Below are 22,203 nucleotides of genomic sequence, written 5' to 3'. Positions count from 1 at the left end.
TATCAACCATCATCCTTGGGTCACCTCCAGGGCAGGGTGTTTCTGATATTTCGAGAGCAGCATGTGGGGATCTGCAAGGTGTCAGCAAGCTGTGCCAACAGTCCAGGTGTCACCGTGGCATCTAAGACTCTGAGCCTGAGCCCTCTCTCATCAGCAGTTAGCTGTGTGTCTCGGGACACCCACAGTCCACTGGCTCTCCCTTAGCCTCTGTGTTGGTTAGGTTTTGTCAACTTGAGGCCATCTAGAGTCACCTGGAAATAGAGGACTTCAATTGAGGAACTGCCTCCATTAGGTTGGCCTGGCAGGGGCAAGTCAGTGGGGGCATTTTCATGATTAATGATTGATGTGGGAGGCCCAGCTCACTGTGGGTGGAACTACCCCTGGATTGTGTAAGAAAGCAAACTGAGCGAGCCCTGGAGAGCAAGCCAGTAACTGTCACTCCTCCGTGGCCTCTGCTTCATCTCCTGTCCCTGGGTTCCTGTTCTGACTTCCCCCAATGACAGACAATAGCTGAAATAAACCATTTCCTCCCCGACTTGCCTTTGGTCAGCGTTTACCACAGCACAAAAAGCAAACCAGGACAGCCTTTGTGTGACCTCGCTTTCTTTTCCAGGCGAGCATTGCCAGGTGAACGTTCGCTCAGGCCGATGTGCCAGTGGAGTGTGCAAAAACGGGGGCACCTGCGTGAACTTGCTCATCGGAGGCTTCCACTGTGTGTGCCCACCTGGCGAGTACGAGCATCCCTACTGTGAAGTCAGCACCAGGAGCTTCCCGCCCCAGTCCTTTGTCACCTTCCGAGGCTTGCGGCAGCGATTTCACTTCACCGTCTCCCTTTCGTAAGTGCAGCCCGTGTATGTGAGTATCCTTTGGAAAGGTGTCATGGTTCTGTACTGCTCAACTTTCTAGGCTCTGGATGCTTGAGGAGGTTTGTTTGGTGCTAGCTGCCAGACCAGCTGCTCAAGGGTAGGACCATTGCCATGTTGATGACAGAGGAGGTTATTTCTGCACAGTGACAGCATCGATGCCAGTGCTTTTGAGAGGGGGACAGACTAAATCCCAGGCCTGGGAACTAACCTGGCTACTCAGGTCCTGCCCACCAGCCAACATGTGGGCACTGCTGGCATCTCAGTAGCCAGCGGGGCAGGCCCTGGAATTAGATCTCCCATGTGTGTCACAAGGCAGGCTGTTCAGACCCCAACTCCTTGACCTGGTCCTGATTTGTGACAGGCTGATTGTGTGCTGTTTATACATCTTCTCCCTCAGAAGAATTTAGATGTTACCTAAAAATATTTGGATCTATCATTTGGGGCTGGGGAGAGAGTTTATCTGTTAAAGTGCTTGCCGTGCAAGCATGAGAACCCGAATTCAAATCCCTGCAAAAGTCTGGGCACAGTGGCACATGCATGTGCTCCCACAGCTGGGAAGGCAGAGACAGGAGGACTCCAGGAACTTGCTGTCTCACCAGTCTAGCTGAATCAATGAGCTCTAGGTTCAGTAAGAGACCTTTTCTCAAAATATTTTTGATCAAAGACACCCGATGTCAGCCTCTGGCCTCCACACACATACACACATGCTCCTGAACACACGTGTACAAACATACACAGAGAATACCAAATGAACTCACTGGATTATATGCAGCATGAGCCCATGGCTGTTGCTCTCAGTTAAAAGAAAATCTAGAGTTTCCATTTGAGATTTCTACTAAGTTAGCTGAATAGGGTGAGGTTTCCGCTGGGGTTTTTGTGGGTGTCTCAGTGGCTCTCTGCAGCCCAGCTTTCCAGATAGCAGCGTGGTATTCTCTATCCTTCTCTGTGTGGGTCACTCCACAACCTCTGTCTTCACGGAGCTGCCTGCTGAGGACCAGACAGACCTCTTAGGAAGGACAGAGCAGGGGCCTGTCCCTGGGTTCTGTCCCAAGGATGAAAACCTCCAGCAGCGTCCTTCTGACCACAGACAAGTGACTTTTCCTTGTGCCACATCTCCTGTACAATGGGCTACCAAGGTCCCTCACATTGGTTCATGGCAGGGAGGTCCTTGGATGTGGGGTGGTGCTGGCAATTTGGACTTGCTATTGTCCCCCCACTCTCCACTTGCCTGATAAAATGAATAGTGTCTGCCTTATTCTCAGCACATACTGAACCCTGTTCAGCCAGGCTGGGATAATTGTTCTGTTGGCCCCTTTGTGCCAAGACTCTGCTCTCCATCTAGAAGGCTATCCATTATAGCACAAGACTGCAAAGCAAGGGTCCTGCTGTGGGATACCCTGTGACATGGTATCTCTGCAACAGAGGACTCCTAGGAATAGCCACCTTCCTCATCAGAGGAGTCTTGTGTCCCCTGGTGAATATCACAGCATGTGATGGATGTGAGCTGGGGTTATGTAACTTTGGAGTGTAGTCAGTGGCTGCCGACCTCCATGCCCAGGAGCTCACAGTTACATGCATTGTGATGACTTTTGGTGCCTTTACACATGACTACCTTAAAACTCAAAGTCACAAGAAAGATGACACAAAGTCCCCCCAGGATGCTCACAGAAGAGCAGTGGACCTCCAGTTTCCTGGGACACACGTCCTGGAAGCTGCTGAGGCTGAGGCCCCTCTTACCACGGAGAACTGCCCAGCCCTGCTGAGTTGCCTTTGTCTCAGGTGGCTTCTGTCATGGCCCGTCTCCTCTTTCTAGTTTCTATTTGCCAAGTGCTGGGGCTCCCAAGTGGGCCCCACTCCCAGATGCCTTTCATCCCCCTTTGTTCTTAGCTCCTTCTCCTCTGGCCTTGGTTTCTATTTCTGTCTTTCCTCATTTTACTTGCATTGTTCCCTCCCTCCCCTTAGCCCTGGGCCCCGTCGTAGTCTCTATTTCTCTGTCTTTAGCAATGGCTGGTGCTCGCCAGGAGGGCATCATGTAAGAGGGGTTAACCCAGACACAGAGTCCAGGATCAGACGGTCCCATAGGTACAAGAGGCTTGGGACATGGTACCTGCTCATGCAGAGACATTTGTGCTAAAGGAGCACCTGGGGGGGGGGTCTCATCTGATCCATAGCAGAAGATAAACTACATGTGTTCTGCCCCCAGACACACTCCTGGTTGGTAAATGCGATTGTGTGTCATCCTTTCAAACATGTAGCATCTCTCACTCCCTCCCCCTCCTCCTTCCCTCCCCTCCCTCCTTCTCTCTCTCTCTCCCCTTCTCCCCCTCCCCCTCTGATCACATGCATGTTTGCATTTGGAGGCCCAAACTTGATATTGTGTGCCTTCTTCAATCGCTCTAGAGTGTATTTATTGAAGCAGAGTCTTTTACTAAACCCAGTGCTCCCCAACTCCAAATAGTCTCACTGATCCTGAGTGCTGCCTCCTGAGTGCTGGGATTACAGGTGGCTACCATACCTGTCTGGCATTTGTACATGGGTATGGGGGCCTCTAAACTCTGATCTTCACATGTGCACCATCAACCTTGATCCACTCCATCCTTTTTCCCAGCCCATATGGGGTCTTTTCACACTTTGCAGGCCATCACCACCATGTTTCCTAAGGCTTGGTAGGCTGTCAGCATGTCATGTGATAAGAATGTGGGGCTGATTCTCTCCTGAACCATGGCCCTCTGTGTTCAGTGCCTTGACTGGCCATGTCACCCCTGTGTATCTTCATGGCCCTGGGGTCCTTCACTTGTATGACATGCTGCTCACCCACAGGTTTGCCACCCAAGACAGGAATGCCCTGCTGCTCTACAATGGCCGCTTCAATGAGAAGCATGACTTCATCGCCCTGGAGATTGTGGATGAGCAGCTGCAGCTCACGTTCTCGGCAGGTGGGGCTTCCTGTAGCCATGGAGTATCTCCCAGGCACTTTATGGATTAAGTTTATCATTGTCCTCCCAGCAGCTCCCAGCTGCTCATCCTTCCAACCCTAATTCTGTGTCTAGGAATCTGACCTCTAAAAGAAATCAGAGCGCAGGAAGATGGCATCATTGCAGTGTTACTTGTAGTGCTAACACCAGACAAAGCCTATTTCCTAATTGGAATTAGTAAATGAAGCACAGTGATGGGGATGGAGAGACAGAGAGCTCAGCAGTTAAGGGCACTTGCTGTTCCTGCAGACGACCCAGTGTGGCAGCTCACAATTGTTCATAACTCCAGTTCCAGGGAATCCAATGCCCTCTTCTGTCTTCTGCATGTACCTGGCACACATATGGTATACATATATACATGGAAGGAAAACATTCATACACATAGAAATCATATAAATCTAAAAATAACAATAAAAAAGTTCAGTGCACCTGTATATTCATGTGATGACTTACACCAGCTGGTAAAGACTAGGCAGGCACAGATACGAGGAATAGGGAGTGGGGGTTGAGAGGGGCCAGCCTTTTCTGACTCAGGGCTCTTCTTTTTATTTGCTTTTTGGGGATCTTGCCACCTTTCAGGTTGAAGCCCTCGATGTAGGGGGTGGGTTGGGGGATGGCTTCCAGTGGTGGCTGTGCCAAGAAAAGGGCACACAAACAGTCTCTCTGAGCAGCATGCCTTCCCTGCAGCCAGGAAGACCGATTAGAGGCACCCTAACCTGTTTCTCTCTGGTTCTCTGTCTCGCTGTGCAGGGGAGACCACAACAACGGTGACACCACAGGTCCCTGGAGGTGTGAGTGATGGGCGGTGGCATTCGGTGCTGGTGCAGTACTACAACAAGGTAGGAAGGTACCTCCGGGCCTCCTCGCCTCCCACTCGGGTCAGCCAGTGGTGGACCAGTGGCTTTTCCACTCAAGACGATGTCCGTACTCTGCAGTGTAAAAGCAAGCACCTTTGAAAGAGAATGGGGGTATGATGTCAACAGAGGGTTCAGTGAATGTAGCCAAGCCTTGAGCTGGAGCTGTGGGGACAGGCAAAGACTTGGATACACTAAGACAGGCCACAGAGAATTGTATTGTGTGTAGCTTCATTTGGTTCTAGGCCGGTCAGACATAGCTCAGATGCAAAGCTGCCCTGAGCTGTGACTGGAAGGTGCCCTCTGGGCTCTGAAGGCAGGTGTCTTGGGTATGTTTTGCAGTTTATTGGCTGTAAGGAAACAGAATCACTTCTGTGTCTCAAGCTTATATGCTTTCCTGGGCTGTGATTTTTGTGTGTGTGTGTGTGTGTGCGCGCACACACACACACACACACACACACACACACACACACACACACACACAAAGCCTATTACTCACCATGAGTCCATGTTGGTCATTCTTGCCCCACACTGAGCCTGGCCACAGCCCTCCCCAGACTTTCTAAGACCCAAGTCGAGGTTAGACCAGCAGATGAGAGATGAGGGACATCTGTTTTGTGCATCTTGTGTGGTGGCAAAGATATTTTCTGAATTTCCTGTCCATGGCACCTCAGGCGTTTGGTACCTGCGATGGCATCTGCCCACTCTTGGGGCCTTAGAGCATAGGGCTGTTCTTGCCTTTCATTCTTCCTTCCCTGCCAGTTACTGCTGTCACTCTTTCTCTAACATTACACCTTACATTTACCCTGGGGCATCTTTTCATTTCTGAAGCCCCCGCCCCTCACCCATGGACTCCAAGAGTGGTCTTTGGTCCTCATTCTGTGTCCCTAGCTATGTGTGGGAGCTGTCTCTCATGGGATAGCTGTTGGTCCAGCGTAGCCTCTGCAGCCTTAATGGTGATGGAGATAGAGGGAAGAGTTGCCAGGGCCTGGGGCCAAAGTCTCCCTGGGAACCTTGAGGGACAAGGAACCTAGTCAGCAGTATTTGCATTAGGGTTTGGACTTCCCCAGGCCTGTCCCCAGTGGGGTTTGTAGTGTTGCACAGTTGCTAGAGAGAAGAACAAGTCTCCATTGGCTATATTGTCCTATTTCAGAGACCTTGACTTGATCATGAAATGCTGCCTCTGTGCACTTTGAAGCAGTTATTATCAATATAAAGGATGCTGCTTGCACAGCCCCCATTGGCTCCCAGTAACCTCATGAGAAGCAGTAGAATGTGGGTCCCTCCCCTGCATTCTCTCCTCCCAGAACTCACAGTTGGACTGGGGTTGCTTTCCTTTTTGTGATGTCTCAATCCCTCATTGTTCTCAGCTATTTCTTTGGGGGTGTCACCTCCATGTTCTCCCATGCCCCCTCCCATATACACCATGTTCTGCATTGTAAATCAGTGATTCTCACCCTAGAGAAAGGGCATCCTGCAGCCATCCACCCATGTTGTTGCCAAAGGATAGTTGTAACCTCTGGGCACACAGTTGAGGGCTGAGCTCCCATGACTGGGGCACTAGAAGCCTCTGGAGCTTGGGACTGCTTTTCTATGTCCCTGTGGAGAAGGGCATGGTCACCTGAGATGCTCAGGCACTTTGATTGCTGTCTGTGCTGTCTGGATAGCTGGCCAGATGATGACAGATATAGGCACAGAGCTTGCAGGAAGTGGAATACACTTGGCTCAAAGACAAAGTGTCTATGGTTTTGTGTGCCCCAAATGCACCCTTCCTTGAGTCCTTATAGTTCATATACTTTTTTGTTGTTGTTTTGGTCTCTCTCTCTCTCTCTCTCTCTCTCTCTCTCTCTCTCTCTCTCTCTCTCTCTCTCTCTCTCCCCTTCCTTCTCTCCATCTGTCTTCTTCCTTCCTTTCTTCCTCCCCTACCTCTTCCTCTTTCTTGTTTGTTTCTTGTGTAATACCCCCCCCCACCCCCCCCACCACCCCCGGCTATCCTGGACCTCATTCTGTAGACTAGGTTGTCCTCAAAGTCAAAGAAATCCACCTGTCTCTGTCTCCATAGTGCTGGGATTAAAGGTGTGAGCTTTTGAGTGGAAAGAATGATAGATAATCCCTCAAAGGGATGCCCGTGTAACCCTGCAAAGGGATGATGGCCTTGCTGGCCTCTGCTCCTAGAGAGAACATACAGGAACATTCACCCCGTGACCTTGCTGCACTCAAAACCTGTAGCTTCTTTTGTGTGTTCTTCCTGCCTCCTAGACCTTCATACCCTAGGTGGCCACTCCCAGTGGCTTGTGCTTCCAGAATGTACAGGCCTGTTGGAATGAACCATAGGAAAGCCTGAGATGTCAGGAAAGCATGGTGTGTATTTCCTTCCTTGCTTATGTCAGAGACACACCTCCAGACTGCAAGCTTGATGCTGAGGGAGGGGTGGATGTAGGAGACTGGGCCAGCCTTGGTTTCTCCATTAGAAGCCTGTGCATCTGTCTACTGTGGTTGGTTGGGACATGTCAGCACCCAGTATTGACCTCTCAGTCCCATTGTGAATTCTCTGTGTTAGTATTCAGGCATTTGTACTGGCCTGTCCTTGGGGTTCTAATGGGGTTCTGAAAGGATACGCCCTCATCTGCAGCCACTAAGAGCCACATTCACTACTTTCCCTTTTAAATGGACCCTGCCCACCTCCCATCTTCTCTCTCTCTCTCTCTCTCTCTCTCTCTCTCTCTCTCTCTCTCTCTCTCTCTCTCTGCTTCTCAACCTCTCTGCTTCTCAGCCTCTCTGCTTCTTAGCTTCTCTGTCTCCCCCCTCCCTCTCACTTCTCTCCCACCGCTCCTGTCCCCAGAGGCCAGTCTTCCCTCCCCACTTTTTCCATTTACTTTCCCCCAGTAACAAACCCCTCTTCTCTGAGTGCCACTTTAAAAAAAATAAATTACAACACTCTACACCATGAGCCAGCTCAGAGAAACACACCTTTATAGAAGGCTACCACAAATGGCCCAGACAAAAGAGGGCCCCATGCCAGAGGATCAGCAGGTAGAGGTAGATTACTGAAATCTGTGCTTCCCTTTCCAGGGCTGGGCCCTTTCAACAGCTCCCTCCACCTTCCAGTGAACAGAGCCCTGAGCACAGGATTAGGCCTTTGCCTGGGCTGTTTCCTTCTCTTGCCTAAGGGTATTTAGGGAGGAAACCAACCAGTCTCTGGTATATCCTTAAACCTCCCTGTGTGTGTGTGTGGGGGGGGGGGCATCGAGTGGGCCACACAACAGGGAATATTAGCAGAGATTACGGTATCTGTCTCTGGATGGCCCTGATGCTTCTATGTGGTTCTGCCTCCGAAGTGCAGGGACAGACATGCCTTGGATCTGTGGGGGCCTAGAAGACATGTCAGGCTGGGAATAGTTTACGGACTGATTTGGGGCAGCAGCCTGAGGTCACAACTCCAGTCTATAAGGAACAAAGGAGACTCTGAAAGTGACCTATCAAGGCAAGTCACTCTCTTCATAGGGTTTCTGTATCATCTTTGTAGTCATTGTCATCAGTGGCCTCTCTATTCCTAGCCTCTGGCAATAAAATGTGGAGTGACTTCAGGATGCTGAGGATGGCTGTGAGAAGGTAGCCTGAGGAGAGGTGTGAGATGATGGGGGGGGTGCCACACTTGGAGAGACTCAAGCGATACCCTGATGGTGACCTTAAGTTCAGTGGGTCCAGCAGCAGAGGGGAACTCCCTCTGAAGACCTTTCTCTAACTGGCTGTGCTGGTCCTGAGCACACTCCGTCTGCTCTGCTCACACCACCTAGGTTTGGTTATATTTTGGTTATTAAGAAAAACGTACTTGGAGACCTGAGGATCTATCTGACCCTGCAATAAGGGTGTGGAATTGACTGCTGGCTGTGACTGTCACATCTGCCCTGCTGTCCCTGAGTGCCAGCTTCCTTCAGGCACATCTTTGCTTTGCTTTGGTTCTGTCCTGGACATGTCAGGTCATCCTGGCAAAGTATCTCTGCACAGAGACCACAGCGCTGGGAACCTTGTGGGACCTGTTCCCAGGTCTGCTGGCCCATGGGGGGACTCCAGAGCTGTCAGGCTGGCTTCTTCTCAGGATCCCCAGAGGAAACAGGTGGAACACACAAATGGGCTGATCAAGGGAGGGACAAAGGGCAAGTCAGGGTGGGGCAGCAGGGAGCATACAGGCCTAGGGGAGGTGGGAATGGAGCTATGTGACCTCCATCCTAGAGGGGCAAGCACTGTGGTGAGAAGCCTGAGGAGTATAGTGTCAGTGTAACCCCAGGGAACCCTCTGCAGACCTTCACAGTGAGGGTCAGGCAAAGGCAGTTTGCTCCTTCTTTCTGGTTAATGACATTTTCAGTGAGAAGGTATGTAGCATGAATAATAAAACCCAGAGACAGATATTGGGGTTTAAGCTGAAGACCAGAAAAGCAAAGCAGCCAGCCACTAGTTCTTACCTCTACCAAGGCCAAAATGGAGATCCTGTCTTCCCTTGGACTAGAAACTGAATCTTGCATGAGACCCTTTGATTCTTCCTTATATAGTATATACAGATTTTCTTATGTTAGTTGTAGTCTTCTTTTTTTATTAGAAAAAAAAGGGTAATTGTGGTGATATATTGTTTATGATTTATTAAAGCTTGCCTGGGGATCAGAATGCAAAGCCAGCCACACTAGTTAGCCATAGACCACAGGCAGGCATCTTTAATCCCAGGATTTAGGAGACAGAGGCAGCTGGATCTCTGTGAGTTCAAGGCCACCCAGGGCTACATGGGAGTGAATCAGTCCAAAAGAGAAGAAGAGCTCTTGCCTTTAACCCCAGCACTAGAGAGGAATATAAGACAGCTCATGGTCTCATGCTGGATCACTCAGCTATTAGTCTCCAGCCACGTTGAGGTCAGGATCTTCCCAGCCTTGGTAGAGTTAAGAGCTCTCCGGTGGCTTGGCTGCTTTGCTTCTGTGATCTTCAGTGGCTTTGTTAGATCATAAACAATATATCACCACAGAGGTCTGTTGTTGGTTAAGTTCACCTTCAGAGGAACAGAGGAGCTTGCTGGAGTTCATGGTGGTTGTTCTAACGAGGTCTTTTCAGAGGCAGCCATTGCTGGGCACCTTGAACTTCACTCAGCTCTTCTCCGGAAGCACCAGGGAGGTTTGGCTGGGTGGGGGTTTGTGGTCATAGTCCCACTGTAGACTTTTTTTTCCTGAGGCTTTGTAAAAGCAGTTAAGAATTTCTACTTCCAGCATATGATAGCCAACTTCAGTACAGAGCCCTTGAAATCATTTCTTTGCACTTGAAACTCAGGTTTCAATGCTGGGTTTCTTTTAAGTTACCTCTCAGTTCCCAGGGGTGTTTGTGGGATTGAGAGAGGCAGGCTACCCATATCCCAGCTCACAGTGGCATCTGGCTGCTTCTTAAAGAGGGTGTTGTTTGGAGGAGAAGGAACCTGTGTGCAGCCACTGGGTCCTCTTGTGCACCTCTTTTGCATCATGAGGGATTCTGACAATACCTTGTTTTGCTCAGGGAGCCCCAGTGGGGGAACAGGTATACCACAAGTCCCATCCTCTTGCATTTTCTCAGGGATTAACCCAACTGGGGCAGACACACAGACAAGTGTACAGAAAAGCTGAGATCAGGTGGGCTGTGTTTGCTCTGATGGAGGGCACCATCTGTGACCTAGAATTGTGTGTGTGTGTGTGTGTGTGTGTGTGTGTGTGTGTGTGTGTGTGTGTGTGTGTGTGTGTGTGTGTGTGTGTTGAGACAAGGTCCCTCTATTAACATAGCTCTACCTGTCCTTGCATTTGCTTTATAGACCAGGCTGGCCTTTTGATCTCAGCTGCCTCTGCCTCCTAAGTGCTGGGATTAAAGACATGCACCACCACCCAGCCCAACATGTGTGTCTCATCCATCTGAATCAAGGCAGGTTTATGGTATACAGCTGTACAAGGATGCAGGGTTAGCTAATCGAGATAGAAGTTATCTATAGGGAAGCAGTCTCAGGCTGCAGTCATCTCTGAGGAGGAAGCCATGGTCAAGGGGCTGTTCTGTGTGTTGCCCGCCCTCCCCCAATAATAATGAGATGCCACAGGATCCCTGCCCTAGTGAAGACTCACATGTCTCTCGTTACTGCTAAATGTCCTCAAAGAACTGTCTTTCTGGGGACTCGGCTTGGGATATAGAGGTTAGCTGGGAAGGACTTGTAATGATTAAGGTGAGGACAGAAGCAGTTGAAGCAGGTGGGTGGTAGCAGCAGGCTTCAGGGACACTCAGCCTTCAGCATCTTGCACAGAGACATCAGTATGGTGACTGTCTTTGTCACACTGGCCTCCTGCAGCTTGTGAAATTCCTTCTGCTCAGGCTGGCTATTGGGTGCTTGGGCCCTTCTTGTTCAAGGGAGGACTGGAATAGTGCTTCTCCTCCTCCTCTTCCTCCTCTTCTTTCTCCTCTTCCTCTTCTTCCTCGTCCTTCTCTACCTCCTGCTCCTCATCATCCAAGGCAGTATTTTTTCATTTTTCCCATCAATTCCATAGTAACCCAGTAAGTTAAGCCCACCAATCCAAGTCCTCAGTGGCAAGTTATGGCATCTAGTCAGGTTTTCTTGCATCTTTCCTTTGAAACATGACTAAATCAACACCTCTTTCCCAACTTGTCATGCATAGGGTCTGCTTACAAACACCCCATAATTAGGGAGCAAATGTGTGATCAGGCAAACTGTTAGCTATGAGAGGAGTGCTGTGCAGATGTGACAACAGTGGTTCTGTGATCTCAGGAAAAAGAGAAAGCAAACAGTACACAGGATCTGGGAAACACTGGAGCTGGAGAGATGGCTCAGGGGTGAAGAGCACCCACCGGCTGCCGTGGGTTTGGTTCTCAGCGTGCACGTGGCAGCCCACAAACAGCTGTAATTCCAGTTCCAGGGGATTCGTCATCTTCTTGTTCTTCCAGATGCTACATGTTGAGTGGTGCACATACACGTGCAGGCAAAACACCCATACACATAACATTAAAAAAATCTAACACTATTACAAAATAGTGTTTTCAAATGATAAACAATAAATCAAATTGACATGGTTAATGTCAGTTAGGGTTGCGCCGTGTTTTCTTTGTCTGCATTTATCTGCTAAGAAGGGGTTAGAGAAAGGGTCGCTATGTATGTTCAGGATGACTGTTGGCTGGCACAAAACTAACGTCACTATTGTGAGAAAAGGGCGTTCTATCAGAAATGCCCCACCCTTCTCAGAACTGACACCTCTCTCTCTGACTGGGGGTGGGGTGACCTTGTGCTGACCTCTGGATATGGATTTCTTAGGAATTGCCTGGTTCTGGCTGGGTTCACTCTGGCTTGTTCACATGGCTCAAAACCTCTTGTCTGTGTTGCATGTGAAATCCCAAGATCTAGAAGAGGTGGGTTGTGACCCTCACCTCCACTCCCCTTGAGATAGGGGAGGGTTTTTAGTATTCCAGAAAACACAAGGGCCCTTGCTCAGACACTTGGGCAAGTCTCCCCTGAGGACATCCAGCTGCTGCTGCTGCTGCTGCTGCTGCTGCTGCTGCTAGAACTCACTATGTAGACCAGGCTGTTCTCAAACTCACAGCCTGCCTCTACTTCCCAAGTGCTGGGATTATAAAGGTGTGCACCACCACACCCAGCAAGGGACCTCCAGTTTCTTAGAGGTATGAAATCTCAAGGCAGCGTTGAGGACATGTGTTGCCAGTGGGACCCTAGTGGTTCTTTCTACAAACAGGAAGCATGGTAGGTATGTTTGTGAAGAACGATTTGAATTTAGGTGGATCTATGATCCTTTGAAGTCCTTCTGTGTGTCATCTTGTACACACTCGACTTATGGGAAGAGCATCAGCCATCTGGGTCAGTGGCAAATGAACCATTTTTGTTCTTTTTCTTTCATTTTTTTTAAAACAAATCTGCAGATCTGAAGGCTATGCAAGATAAAGAAGCCGAATTTTTATGAAGTTAATTGAGCTTTGCAAAATACCTAAAACTGTTCTGACCAAGGGCATAGCAAAGTGGACTTACTTTCTTTACTCTCCCACTGTACAAGGTTCTCTTGCCAAAAAAGGGGGAGTGTGGGGTTTCATGTGAGCCTATGGGAGCGTACCTCAGGGGTTCAGTTGCCATGAAAGCTCTCATTGTCCGCAAGCCTGAGCCTGGAGTGTGAATCAGTTGTTTCTTTCCGGCTGTATTTCCTGCCAGTGCAGTGAGCTCCTGTCTGGTCTACACTACACGACTATTCCATAATATCAAGTAGCAACACTTCCATACAGGCACATTCTGCCAGCTCTTGGTGGGTCACCAGGTGACCTGTGAGACTCTGGTTATCTGTCCTCTATCTCTGCCTTTGGAATGTTAAATGCTTCCCTTGAAGCCAAGCTTAGTAGGTAACAGAAGCCAGCCCAAGGGGTCTGGAGTGACCAATGAACCCTGTGGGAGAGGTGGCTGGGGTGGCTGGCTGTAGAGCTGCAATGGTAGTAGTGGGACATGCAGCAGGTACAGGGACACACCCTGTCCTCTGACAGGTGGCAGAGCTGGGAGATAAGGTACCTGGCTTCCTTTCCTAAACACAGGCTGGTCAGATGGTAGAGAGCTGCCTGCATGGAAACTCCACAGCTCCCAGACTCACCCTGGGGCCTTTGTGTTCCATTGCTGTTATGGAAAGTCCTCTAGGAGCTAGGCAGCTTGTCATTGGGTGCGTCCTGTCCAGTGGCACGGCTGCTTTTTCCTGTACCCTCCATCCGTCTCACCTTCCAGTCTACTCCTGTGCTCACACCGTGCAGCTTGAGATGCAATTTGCTGCTGCAAGCCTGTTCCCCTCTTCTCTGCCCAGTACTGGGACCATGTACACTGACATCTTGCCTGGTACTAGGATGTATAAATCTACAATGGTCCTCATGGTTCTGGGAGGAGATGGGGAAACTGGAGCACAGAACTACAGTGTGTGTGTGGGGGGGAGGGGGGGCTGAGCCATCTCCTGTGTCTTTCATTTATTGATGTATTAGTGTCTCAACTGTGTCATCCTCAGCCTACCATCTGCCTTCTAGCTGTGACTGCCCATTTCCTCCCCGGTCCCTCTGTACTTCTTCCTAGCAAGCTCATGCTTCCTCCCAGCAGTCCAGCACCAGCCTTTATCATGAAGGTTTGAGCTCGTTGTCCTCAGGATCCGACAGTGAGGAAGATGGGGGTAATCTGAGGGGAGGTCAAAGATGAGGTGCTGGAACGAGGGTCTCTCTGTTGTGTCCCAGATTGGGGGATAGGTGGGGGTCAGAAAGAGGCCTGTCAGGCCCTAGCTAGGCTTTGTAAGAATGACTTGTAAGAATGTGTAAGATTCTGTTCGTGGTACACAGAGGGTAAAGATCTGCGGGTGAGTGTGTGTATGTGAGCATGCATGCATAAATACTGCCAAGTACCCATGTGAGCGTGCATGTATCCATCCATGAGTATGAGTGTGAGTGTGAGTGTGCCTGGGCAGATGAGCCTGATGGAGGGTGAGTTCAGAATGCTGTGTGTGGTGTGGTGTGGCGTGAGTGTACAAGTACACACATCCTGTAAGCACTGGCCTGTGCTCTCTCTCATCTCCAGAGCACTTCCTGGTTACCCAGGCTCCCTCATTGTGTAGCCACAGATTAGTGGGTCTTGTCTAATATATCTGTGATATGCACTGGTAAAGGAGAGCTAGGGGACACTTCCCAGGTGCACACTTGCCCCACCTCCCAGGTCTCTGTGACCAGGACAATTAGACTTAGGCCTTTGTCTTTAATGTGAAACAAAAGAGAAGCAAACACAACTTTGTTCCTGGGAGATAGTCCTAAGCACATGCTAGGGACCTTGATGGCTGGAGATGGCAGCAGACTGAAGTGGTCAGTAAGTGGGTGTTCAAGCCCATGCATGGCAGACACAGCAGGGTGGACTCAGGGCTGCTGCTGAAGATACAACACTTCAGCTCCTGCATACATTCCCGGGCTCCAGCCATCTGTGAATTCTTTGATATGGATGTTGGTTGGTCATTTCTGACACCGAGTGTGAATCCATTCACCTCCTGAGGCTTACCCTACTGCATCTGGTTTCACAGGCACCCCACTCTGCCCGCCCCCACGTTGAAACCAAACCCCCATCAGACTCCCAACCAGGAATTGTCAGTAGCAGGTTAAAAGACTGCAGAAATGTGAGCGCTTTGGAGGACCAAAGGCTTTTGTGTGCTCACAATAGCTCCCTGCAGATACTTTAGGCATCTAAGTGGAAGCCATCAGGGAGGGGCCGTACACTGGGAAGAAAATACGCTGGGGGAAAATGACAAGGGGCAGGCCCAGTGATGCTTTGGCATCAGGAATCCTGATCTGCCTGGATTGGTAGACCTGGCCTTTTAGGGCCTCACTTTGAAGTGCAAGGTAGCCCTTGGGTTTCTTGTGTGGAGCAGGAGTTACTGTAGTGGCTCCACCCACTGGCCATTTCCACCTGCACTGGGTGTGGGGGGTGGAATGGGGGATGGTTCCTGCTCAGAGCAGCATGTGTGGCCGAGGTGGGACACTGAAGGTGTAGACTCCAAAGGGTATAGACATGTGTAGATACTGATAACAGTAGAGACTTGGCTGCAGGCATCATGTATTGCTCTGAAGGATGGGTGTCACCTCTGGTCTGTGTGCATTGTACCACTTTTGCCCAAGTGTCCTGGCCTGGCCATTGCTAAGCTTCCCATCCTGAAGATGACGCCTAAGGTTCAGGGGACCTGAAGGGGGTATCTCAGACATGGGGGTCTTCCTGAACTGGCTGTCTGTTCCCCAAGACACAGTTAGCCCTGAGAAGGCTAATTATCACGTGCCTAGCATCCCAAACAAGAACATAGGAAAATTCTGTACTTTCCACTTCCCCCCTTTAATCACGTGCTCATTTTCTTTTGTGGCATTTTTTTTTTTCCCAAGACAGGGTTTCTCTGTGGTTTTGGAGGCTGTCCTGGAACTAGCTCTTGTAGACCAGGCTGGTCTCAAACTCAGAGATCTGCCTGCCTCTGCCTCCCGAGTGCTGGTATTAAAGGCATGCGCCACCACCGCCTAGCTTTGTGGCAAAATTTTTAAAGTTCACTTTTAAAATGTTAGAAAGTGACTCATTTTGTCCTGTTCTTTGTCCCTCCTCACCTGAACTGAGGCTCAGGAATCCCGGTCTCAGAGCAAGCTGCTCATGGTTCTGTTACTGTCTCCAGTGGCTTTTCCACTCATTCTGTGTGACTGACTGTCCTGGAACTAGTTCTGTAGGTCATGCTGGCCTTGAACTCACAGAGATCTACCTGCCTCTGCCACCCAAGTGCTGGGTTTAAAGGTGTGTTCCACCACCGCCCAGCTGTATTTCTTTCTTTTTTTTTTTAATGTTAAATTTTCTTTTTGAGACAGGGTCTCATGTATGCCAGGCTTGCCTCAAATTTGCAATGTAGCTAAGGATGACCTTGGCTTCCCAAAGCCTGGGATTACAGATGTGCATCACCATACCTGGATTTATGGGGGGCTAGGGATTGTACTCGGGCTTTATGCATACCGGATAATCACTGTATCAACTGAGCTATACCTCCAGCCTCCAATTACATTTTTATTTGTGTCTGTATATGGATATGGATACGTGCAAGCCATGGTGTGTGTGTGTGTGTGTGTGTGTGTGTGTGTGTGTGTGTGTGGTTAGAGGACAACAGTGAAAAACTCATTCTCTCTTTCCTCCAAGTGGGCTCAGGGATCAAACTCATTTCCTCGATTGATGGCAGATGCCTTTACCCACTGAGTATAGCCAAATCCCCCTTTTAAAAAGAGTATTTATTTTTGCTGTGGTGAGACTGGGGAGGGAACCCAGGTGCTCTTGCATGCTAGGTGAGGCTCTGCCATGGAGCCCAACCCTCATGTCTTTCTTTGACCAGAGCAGCCATTCATGCACCTGCTGCTGTCCCCATCTGCCTTCCTATCCTGATTCAAGTCACCTGTGTACATCCTAAGCCTTCACCAACAGCTGCGGTCTTCCTTGCTGTGTCTTACCACCCACCACAGCAGCATGGGGTCTAGAGATGGAAGCAGGTAGACTTTCCCCAAGGTGGTCCTGAGAGAGCACGGTAGACAGCTGGTGAGCGCTGGGTGAAATTTACATGGCCAAAACAAAAACAAAAACAAAAACAAAAACCATACACAGTGCAGTACAGCAACATGCTGTCTAATCTAGAATGTTCTCCTAATCTGACAATGATACTCTGTTGCTCTCAGTGCTCACCCCCAGCCTCCACAGCCATCAGCCAGTATCTTTGTGGTGTGTGTGCTGGGTATTTGGGCTGTATAGCATTATATAGTATAAATTCCCAGTCCCTCATATCATGTAATGGCCAGCATTTACCCCTGTCCCTCTGTTGAGGGGGCATTTGGGTTACTCCTGCTGCCATTGGGGAATTGTGAGGAGTACTATTGTGAACATGTGTGAGTCTGCCTTTTTTTTTTTTTTTGTCGAGTATGTATTCCCTTGGGCATGTGCCTCAGAGTGGCATGGTAACTCCTGTAATGGCCAGTATTTGGCTCTGATAAAATCCCTGCATGTACCCTGGTCACTTCTTGTATTATTTTTCTCCTTACCCCCCTTTATGTGAGACAGGATCAATACATAGTCCTGGCTGTCCTGGAACTCATGTAGACCAGGCCATCCTTGAACTCACAGAGATCTGCTTCCTAAGTGCTGGGGCTAAAGGTGTGCACCACCACGCCTGTTTTTTCTCAATTTTCTTTAACCTTGTCCTTGAGCTTCTCTCTTGCAGTGGGCAGTGAGCCCATTGTTGGACAGCTAGGAACCAAGACTGCTTACTGAGGTTGCTGGCTTTGGACTGCTCCAGCCCCAGCCCCTGCAGGTGCTCCCTGTCCCTACCTCCTGTCTCTCCTCCTGATTCTGTTTGATCCACAGGTGATTGGTCCTCTGTCTGCAAACTCCTTCACTTCCATCTGCAAGGCCAGGGCACATATTTGGAGGTGATGACTAGCAGCACTCACCCCAGAGTCTTGCTACTAGCTCTGATCCCTCAGAATGGAGCCAGGTATCAGCCTGTCAGCAGAGTGGTTCCTTATCAGCAGGAGCCACTCTGGATATAAACCTGGGTGTTTCCTCCCTGATTTTCCACCCCAGTGCGCTCTTCCTCCCTGTCTGTGCTTGAATCCCATGGTGCTGAGCTGTTGGTTACAAACCGTAGTGTACAGCAATCACAATTTTGTAAATAGCAGCTTAGTTTCATTAAAGCCTCCGAGTGTAAAGGCTGTTTACATCTACCCTCTGAAAGCCTCACACCCATTCCCAAAAATGTAAATTACACGCTATGGAGATGATATAGGGTTCGGACAGCCTGGGGATGGTCCTTCTTTCTCAGCATAGTACCTAACACTTAAGCGCCCCTAATGGGCACCTCACCAATCTCCCAAAGCAGACTGCTGCTCCCAAGTGAGAAAACAGATGATTTTCCATGACTGTCTAACTACTACTTAACACAGAGGTGGACTCTCTAAGAAAATAGATAACCAGAGATTGACCTAAGGTAATTGACTCCCCTCAGAGTTCCCAAAGAAAGGTTTGTGGGAGACTCATGCGTAGTTGACATTACAATTCTTCTAACATCAACAGGATAGATGGGCGTGTGTGTGTGTGTGTGTGTGTGTGTGTGTGTGTGTGTGTGTGTGTGTGTGTGTGTGTTTATGCAGTTGTACTTTGAGCATATATGTATTCAGGTACACTTGCATTTTTGTGGAGGTCAGAGGTCATCAATGGATATCTTCTTCAGTTGCTCCCCACCTTATTTTTTGTTTGTTTGGAGCCTACAGATCACTAGGCTGAATTATAAGCATGCACAGCCATGCTGAGTTTTTATGTAGGTCCTCATGCTTGCATGGCAAACACAATACCCAGGGGGTATTTTAATCTTAAATCTTACCTTATGTTGTAATTTAGAAAAGTGAGATTAGAGAGAAAGACACATGCAACAGAGCTTGAGTGGAGGGGTTTTTATTGGGGGAAAGTGGATGGGAAAAGGGGGAAGGGGAGGGGAGAGACTGGCCTCTGGTGACAGGAGCAGAAGAGAAGATGGAGAGAGGGAGGGAGGGAAGGGGAGAGAGGGAGGGAGGGAAGAGGGGAGTTGGGAGGGATGGGAGTTGAGCAGGGCCCTTTTAAAAGGGAACATAGTGAATGTGCACAGGTGGTGCTCTTAGTGGCTACAGCTGAGGACATATCCTGTCAGAACCCCAAGGGCAGGCCAGTACAGATGCTTGAATACTAACACCTTATACCCAGTGAAACTACTGCCAAGAGCTTGTTCAGATAGTTAGAGGAGGTGGAGTGGTCAGGTGGTGTGGCAAGTTACCTACGACTCCACGGTATGTGGCCTAAGCAGATGGACCCTGGGTCACACACCTCAAACACTTGGTTGAGTTCCTGTTGCCAGCAGTTCCATGTCCAACCATCCAGCCTTGTGGACTCGTTAAACAGGTGCCTGCTTCCTGTGAGAATATTGAGGTGTCCTTTTGAATGTACAGTCATTCTCTGTTAAAAGGCATTAAGGATGACTTAATTATAGTCTTGGTTTTTACAGCTATTTCCAGTAGTATAAAGTAACATAAGGTTGCCATACTAATGCAACCAGCTGCAGTACTTTTACAGCAAGAGGCAGCCCTGGGCCCATGGATTTCTTCTTTTCTTTTCTCTTTCTTCCTCCCTCCCTCCCTCTCTCCCTTCTTCCTTCCTTCCTTTCTTTCTTTTTTAGATATGGCCTTGCTATGTTTCCCAGGCTGGCCTTGAACTCCCAGACTTAAGTGATCTTTCCGTCTCACCCTCTTGAGTTTTTTGATTGTAGGTGTGCCAACATACCTGTCTGGGCCTATTGTTTTGGAGGATTGAGGAGTTCTGTTGCCAGGTTGTCTGTGGGGGAAGGAGGAGTCTTATGTGTGTGTGCCAACTGGAAGGTCTGGTGACACCACCCTGGGGTTATTTTCACAGCACCTAGGGACAGGCTTTGGTACCCCAATGTGTAGGTCAGAAAGAAAATCCAGTTGTCCATCAGCCTGCCAGCCCTCTGGTTGTTTCCCTGTTTCTAAAACTCTGAGGCCTTCATACCTTTTGTCTAGCAAGGACAGTGTATTTGGCTCCTCTATACTCCTGGAGGGATTTCAGGTTATATGGATGGACACTTGGTGTCCTGAGAGGGCCCATCAAGAGCCCGAGACTATGAGGGCTGCTAGGAAAAGAAGCCATCCCTGGGTGGCAGCTGCAGCCTCCCCAACAAGGAGAAGCTTTACTGCAGTCTCTGGGCAGGAACCATGGCTTGAGAGTGGGAATGCAGGCTAGTACATGAGGTCAGCAGAGGAGCCAAGGCCAAGAGGTTCCAGACATGGCCTGGAAGCTTAGAAGAGGTGACTTCAGGCCAGTGAAGGAATAAAGACAATTGGAGGGTGAGGCCAGCACAGGATGGCCAGGAAACAGGTCTCCATATTTGGACCAGGAAGCTGCAACCTGAACACAGGGTCCTGATGGCCAGGAGCTAGTGAGGAACAAAAAGAGGGTCCTATATAATGACATGGCTGTGTATGGAGGCCACTGTGAGGAAGGGCTAGCAGCTGTGTGGCTTTCACAGCTGTTTTTCCTCTGGCCTGGAGGACTGGACTCCAACGGCTGTGGGGCTGAAGAATTTAGTTCAATGGTTGAGTGGTTGTCTGTTTCCCTGGGCTTTCATCCCTAGGACTGCCAAAATATATATATATATATATATATATATATATATATATATATATATGCCAGCTTCCTAGGGAGGGTCCTGCATGCTCCTTCCTGGGTGCTGGCTATAGCTGTGGACCCCGGTCATCTGATCTCAGGCCCCCATATTCTACCTTGGATTTGCCTTAACTCATGATATAGACTTATTTTCTGAGAAGGGCCTCTGTGTTCTGAGAAGATTCCTTGCACCCTATATAGCAGGTTGGAGGCTAGGGCACCTCACACTTTGTGCACATTCCACCCTTGCAGGTAGTATGCAGAGCTAGGGCACCTGTCCAGGACATGCTGACAAATTTTATTCTTTCTGCCCCCACAGCCCAACATTGGCCACCTGGGCCTGCCCCATGGGCCGTCGGGAGAGAAGGTGGCTGTGGTAACTGTGGATGATTGTGATTCAGCTGTGGCTGTGCACTTTGGAAGTTACGTTGGAAACTACAGCTGTGCTGCCCAGGGCACTCAGAGCGGTTCCAAGAAGTGAGACACCTGGAGGGGAAACACGGGGCATCCACAAGTACTCAGGCCCTCCTCTAAACACAGTCACCCTTGTCAGGCCAATACTGAGTATCTTGATATCCTCTGTCTACATTGGTGTCAGACAAGAGGATAGCATTTTCTCTCTCAGACCATAGAACCTTCCAGAATAAGTCCCTAGATGCACCTGTCAAGCCAGGTTGGCAGGGCATACCAATAATCCTAGCACTTGGGAGGCTGAGCCACGTGAATAGCCTGGTCTACCTATGAATTCAAGGCCAGCCTGGGCTAAGCAGTGAACCACTTGCCATCCTTGCCTTGTTTGCTTGGTTTGCTGGTCCCTGAACTCAGGAATTGCATGAAGTGGAAGCAGTTGGGTGTCCTTGCTGATTTTGGGTCTCTTAGGGATTCTTTTAACTCAGGACAAGGAAACTCTAACCATACTCAGGGCCAGTCTTGCTTTATCTTCTTTTAATAACACCAGCCTTCAACAGGCAGGAACCTGCTCCTGCTGGGTCCAGCTAATAGTTTGTGGGTGGTATATAGAACATTGGGCTTTAGGGCCGGAGAGATGGCTCAGTGTTTAAGAGTATTAGCTGCTCTTCCGGAGGTCCTGAGTTAAATTCCCAGCACCTGCGTGGTGGCTCACAACTGTCTATAACTGTAGTTCCAAAGGATCTTGCACCCTCTTCTGGTGTGCAAATGTTCAAGAAAACAAAACACCCATATACATAAATAAATTTTTTAAGAAAAATATTTAGGGTTTGATTTTTGTTTTGAGACAGTGTCTCCCTATAGCCCAGGCTGTCCTCCAACTTCCAGTTGTCCAGCCTTGGTATCCTTAGGGACAGGAATACAGGCTTCTACCAATAACCTTGGCCCTGAGTCTTTTCCCCTTTGAAGGTAATGTTCAGGTGAACACAAATAGGATCACACCCTTCCTGTCATCACTTAACTTTCTTTATTGTCTTGGTGAACTGTGCCTTGGGTTAGAGCCCTGCCTGGGACTTCAGCTGCCCCCTGCTGGAGCCAGAGTTCTGCTCTAATTACACTTTCTCCCTAGAGAACCCAAGGACTATGGGATGCTTCCCTCTACTGCAGGGTAGAACTCCGTAGGTGGTCCTTAGTTACCCCCCAAACACCCATTTATCAGGAAGTGATACAAGTTTAAGGAAGCTAAGGCCCAGAGAAGCCATGAGGAGCCATTAGTGACCCTGAAGCAGGGTCACTTCTGTCCTGATCCCCAATCATCTGCC

The 22,203-nt window shown here is 49.3% G+C and overlaps 1 protein-coding gene across 2 annotated transcripts in view; it reads left to right on the top strand.

Annotated features, from left to right (window-relative positions):
- Positions 1 to 22,203, top strand: part of Celsr1 (cadherin EGF LAG seven-pass G-type receptor 1) — a 147,308-nt gene that overhangs the window by 82,898 nt on the left and 42,207 nt on the right. For both annotated transcript variants that reach the window (XM_035440807.1, XM_027396193.2), the window contains 4 exons: positions 614 to 836; positions 3,687 to 3,802; positions 4,592 to 4,680; positions 20,793 to 20,950. In XM_035440807.1, coding sequence (XP_035296698.1) covers positions 614 to 836; positions 3,687 to 3,802; positions 4,592 to 4,680; positions 20,793 to 20,950 — 586 coding nt within the window. The remainder of the gene's footprint in view (positions 1 to 613; positions 837 to 3,686; positions 3,803 to 4,591; positions 4,681 to 20,792; positions 20,951 to 22,203) is intronic.

The sequence above is a fragment of the Cricetulus griseus genome, chromosome 2, assembly GCF_003668045.3.
Source record: "Cricetulus griseus strain 17A/GY chromosome 2, alternate assembly CriGri-PICRH-1.0, whole genome shotgun sequence".
In the NCBI taxonomy this organism is placed as follows: Eukaryota; Metazoa; Chordata; class Mammalia; order Rodentia; family Cricetidae; genus Cricetulus; species Cricetulus griseus.
This window is presented reverse-complemented; position numbering and strand designations above follow the sequence as displayed.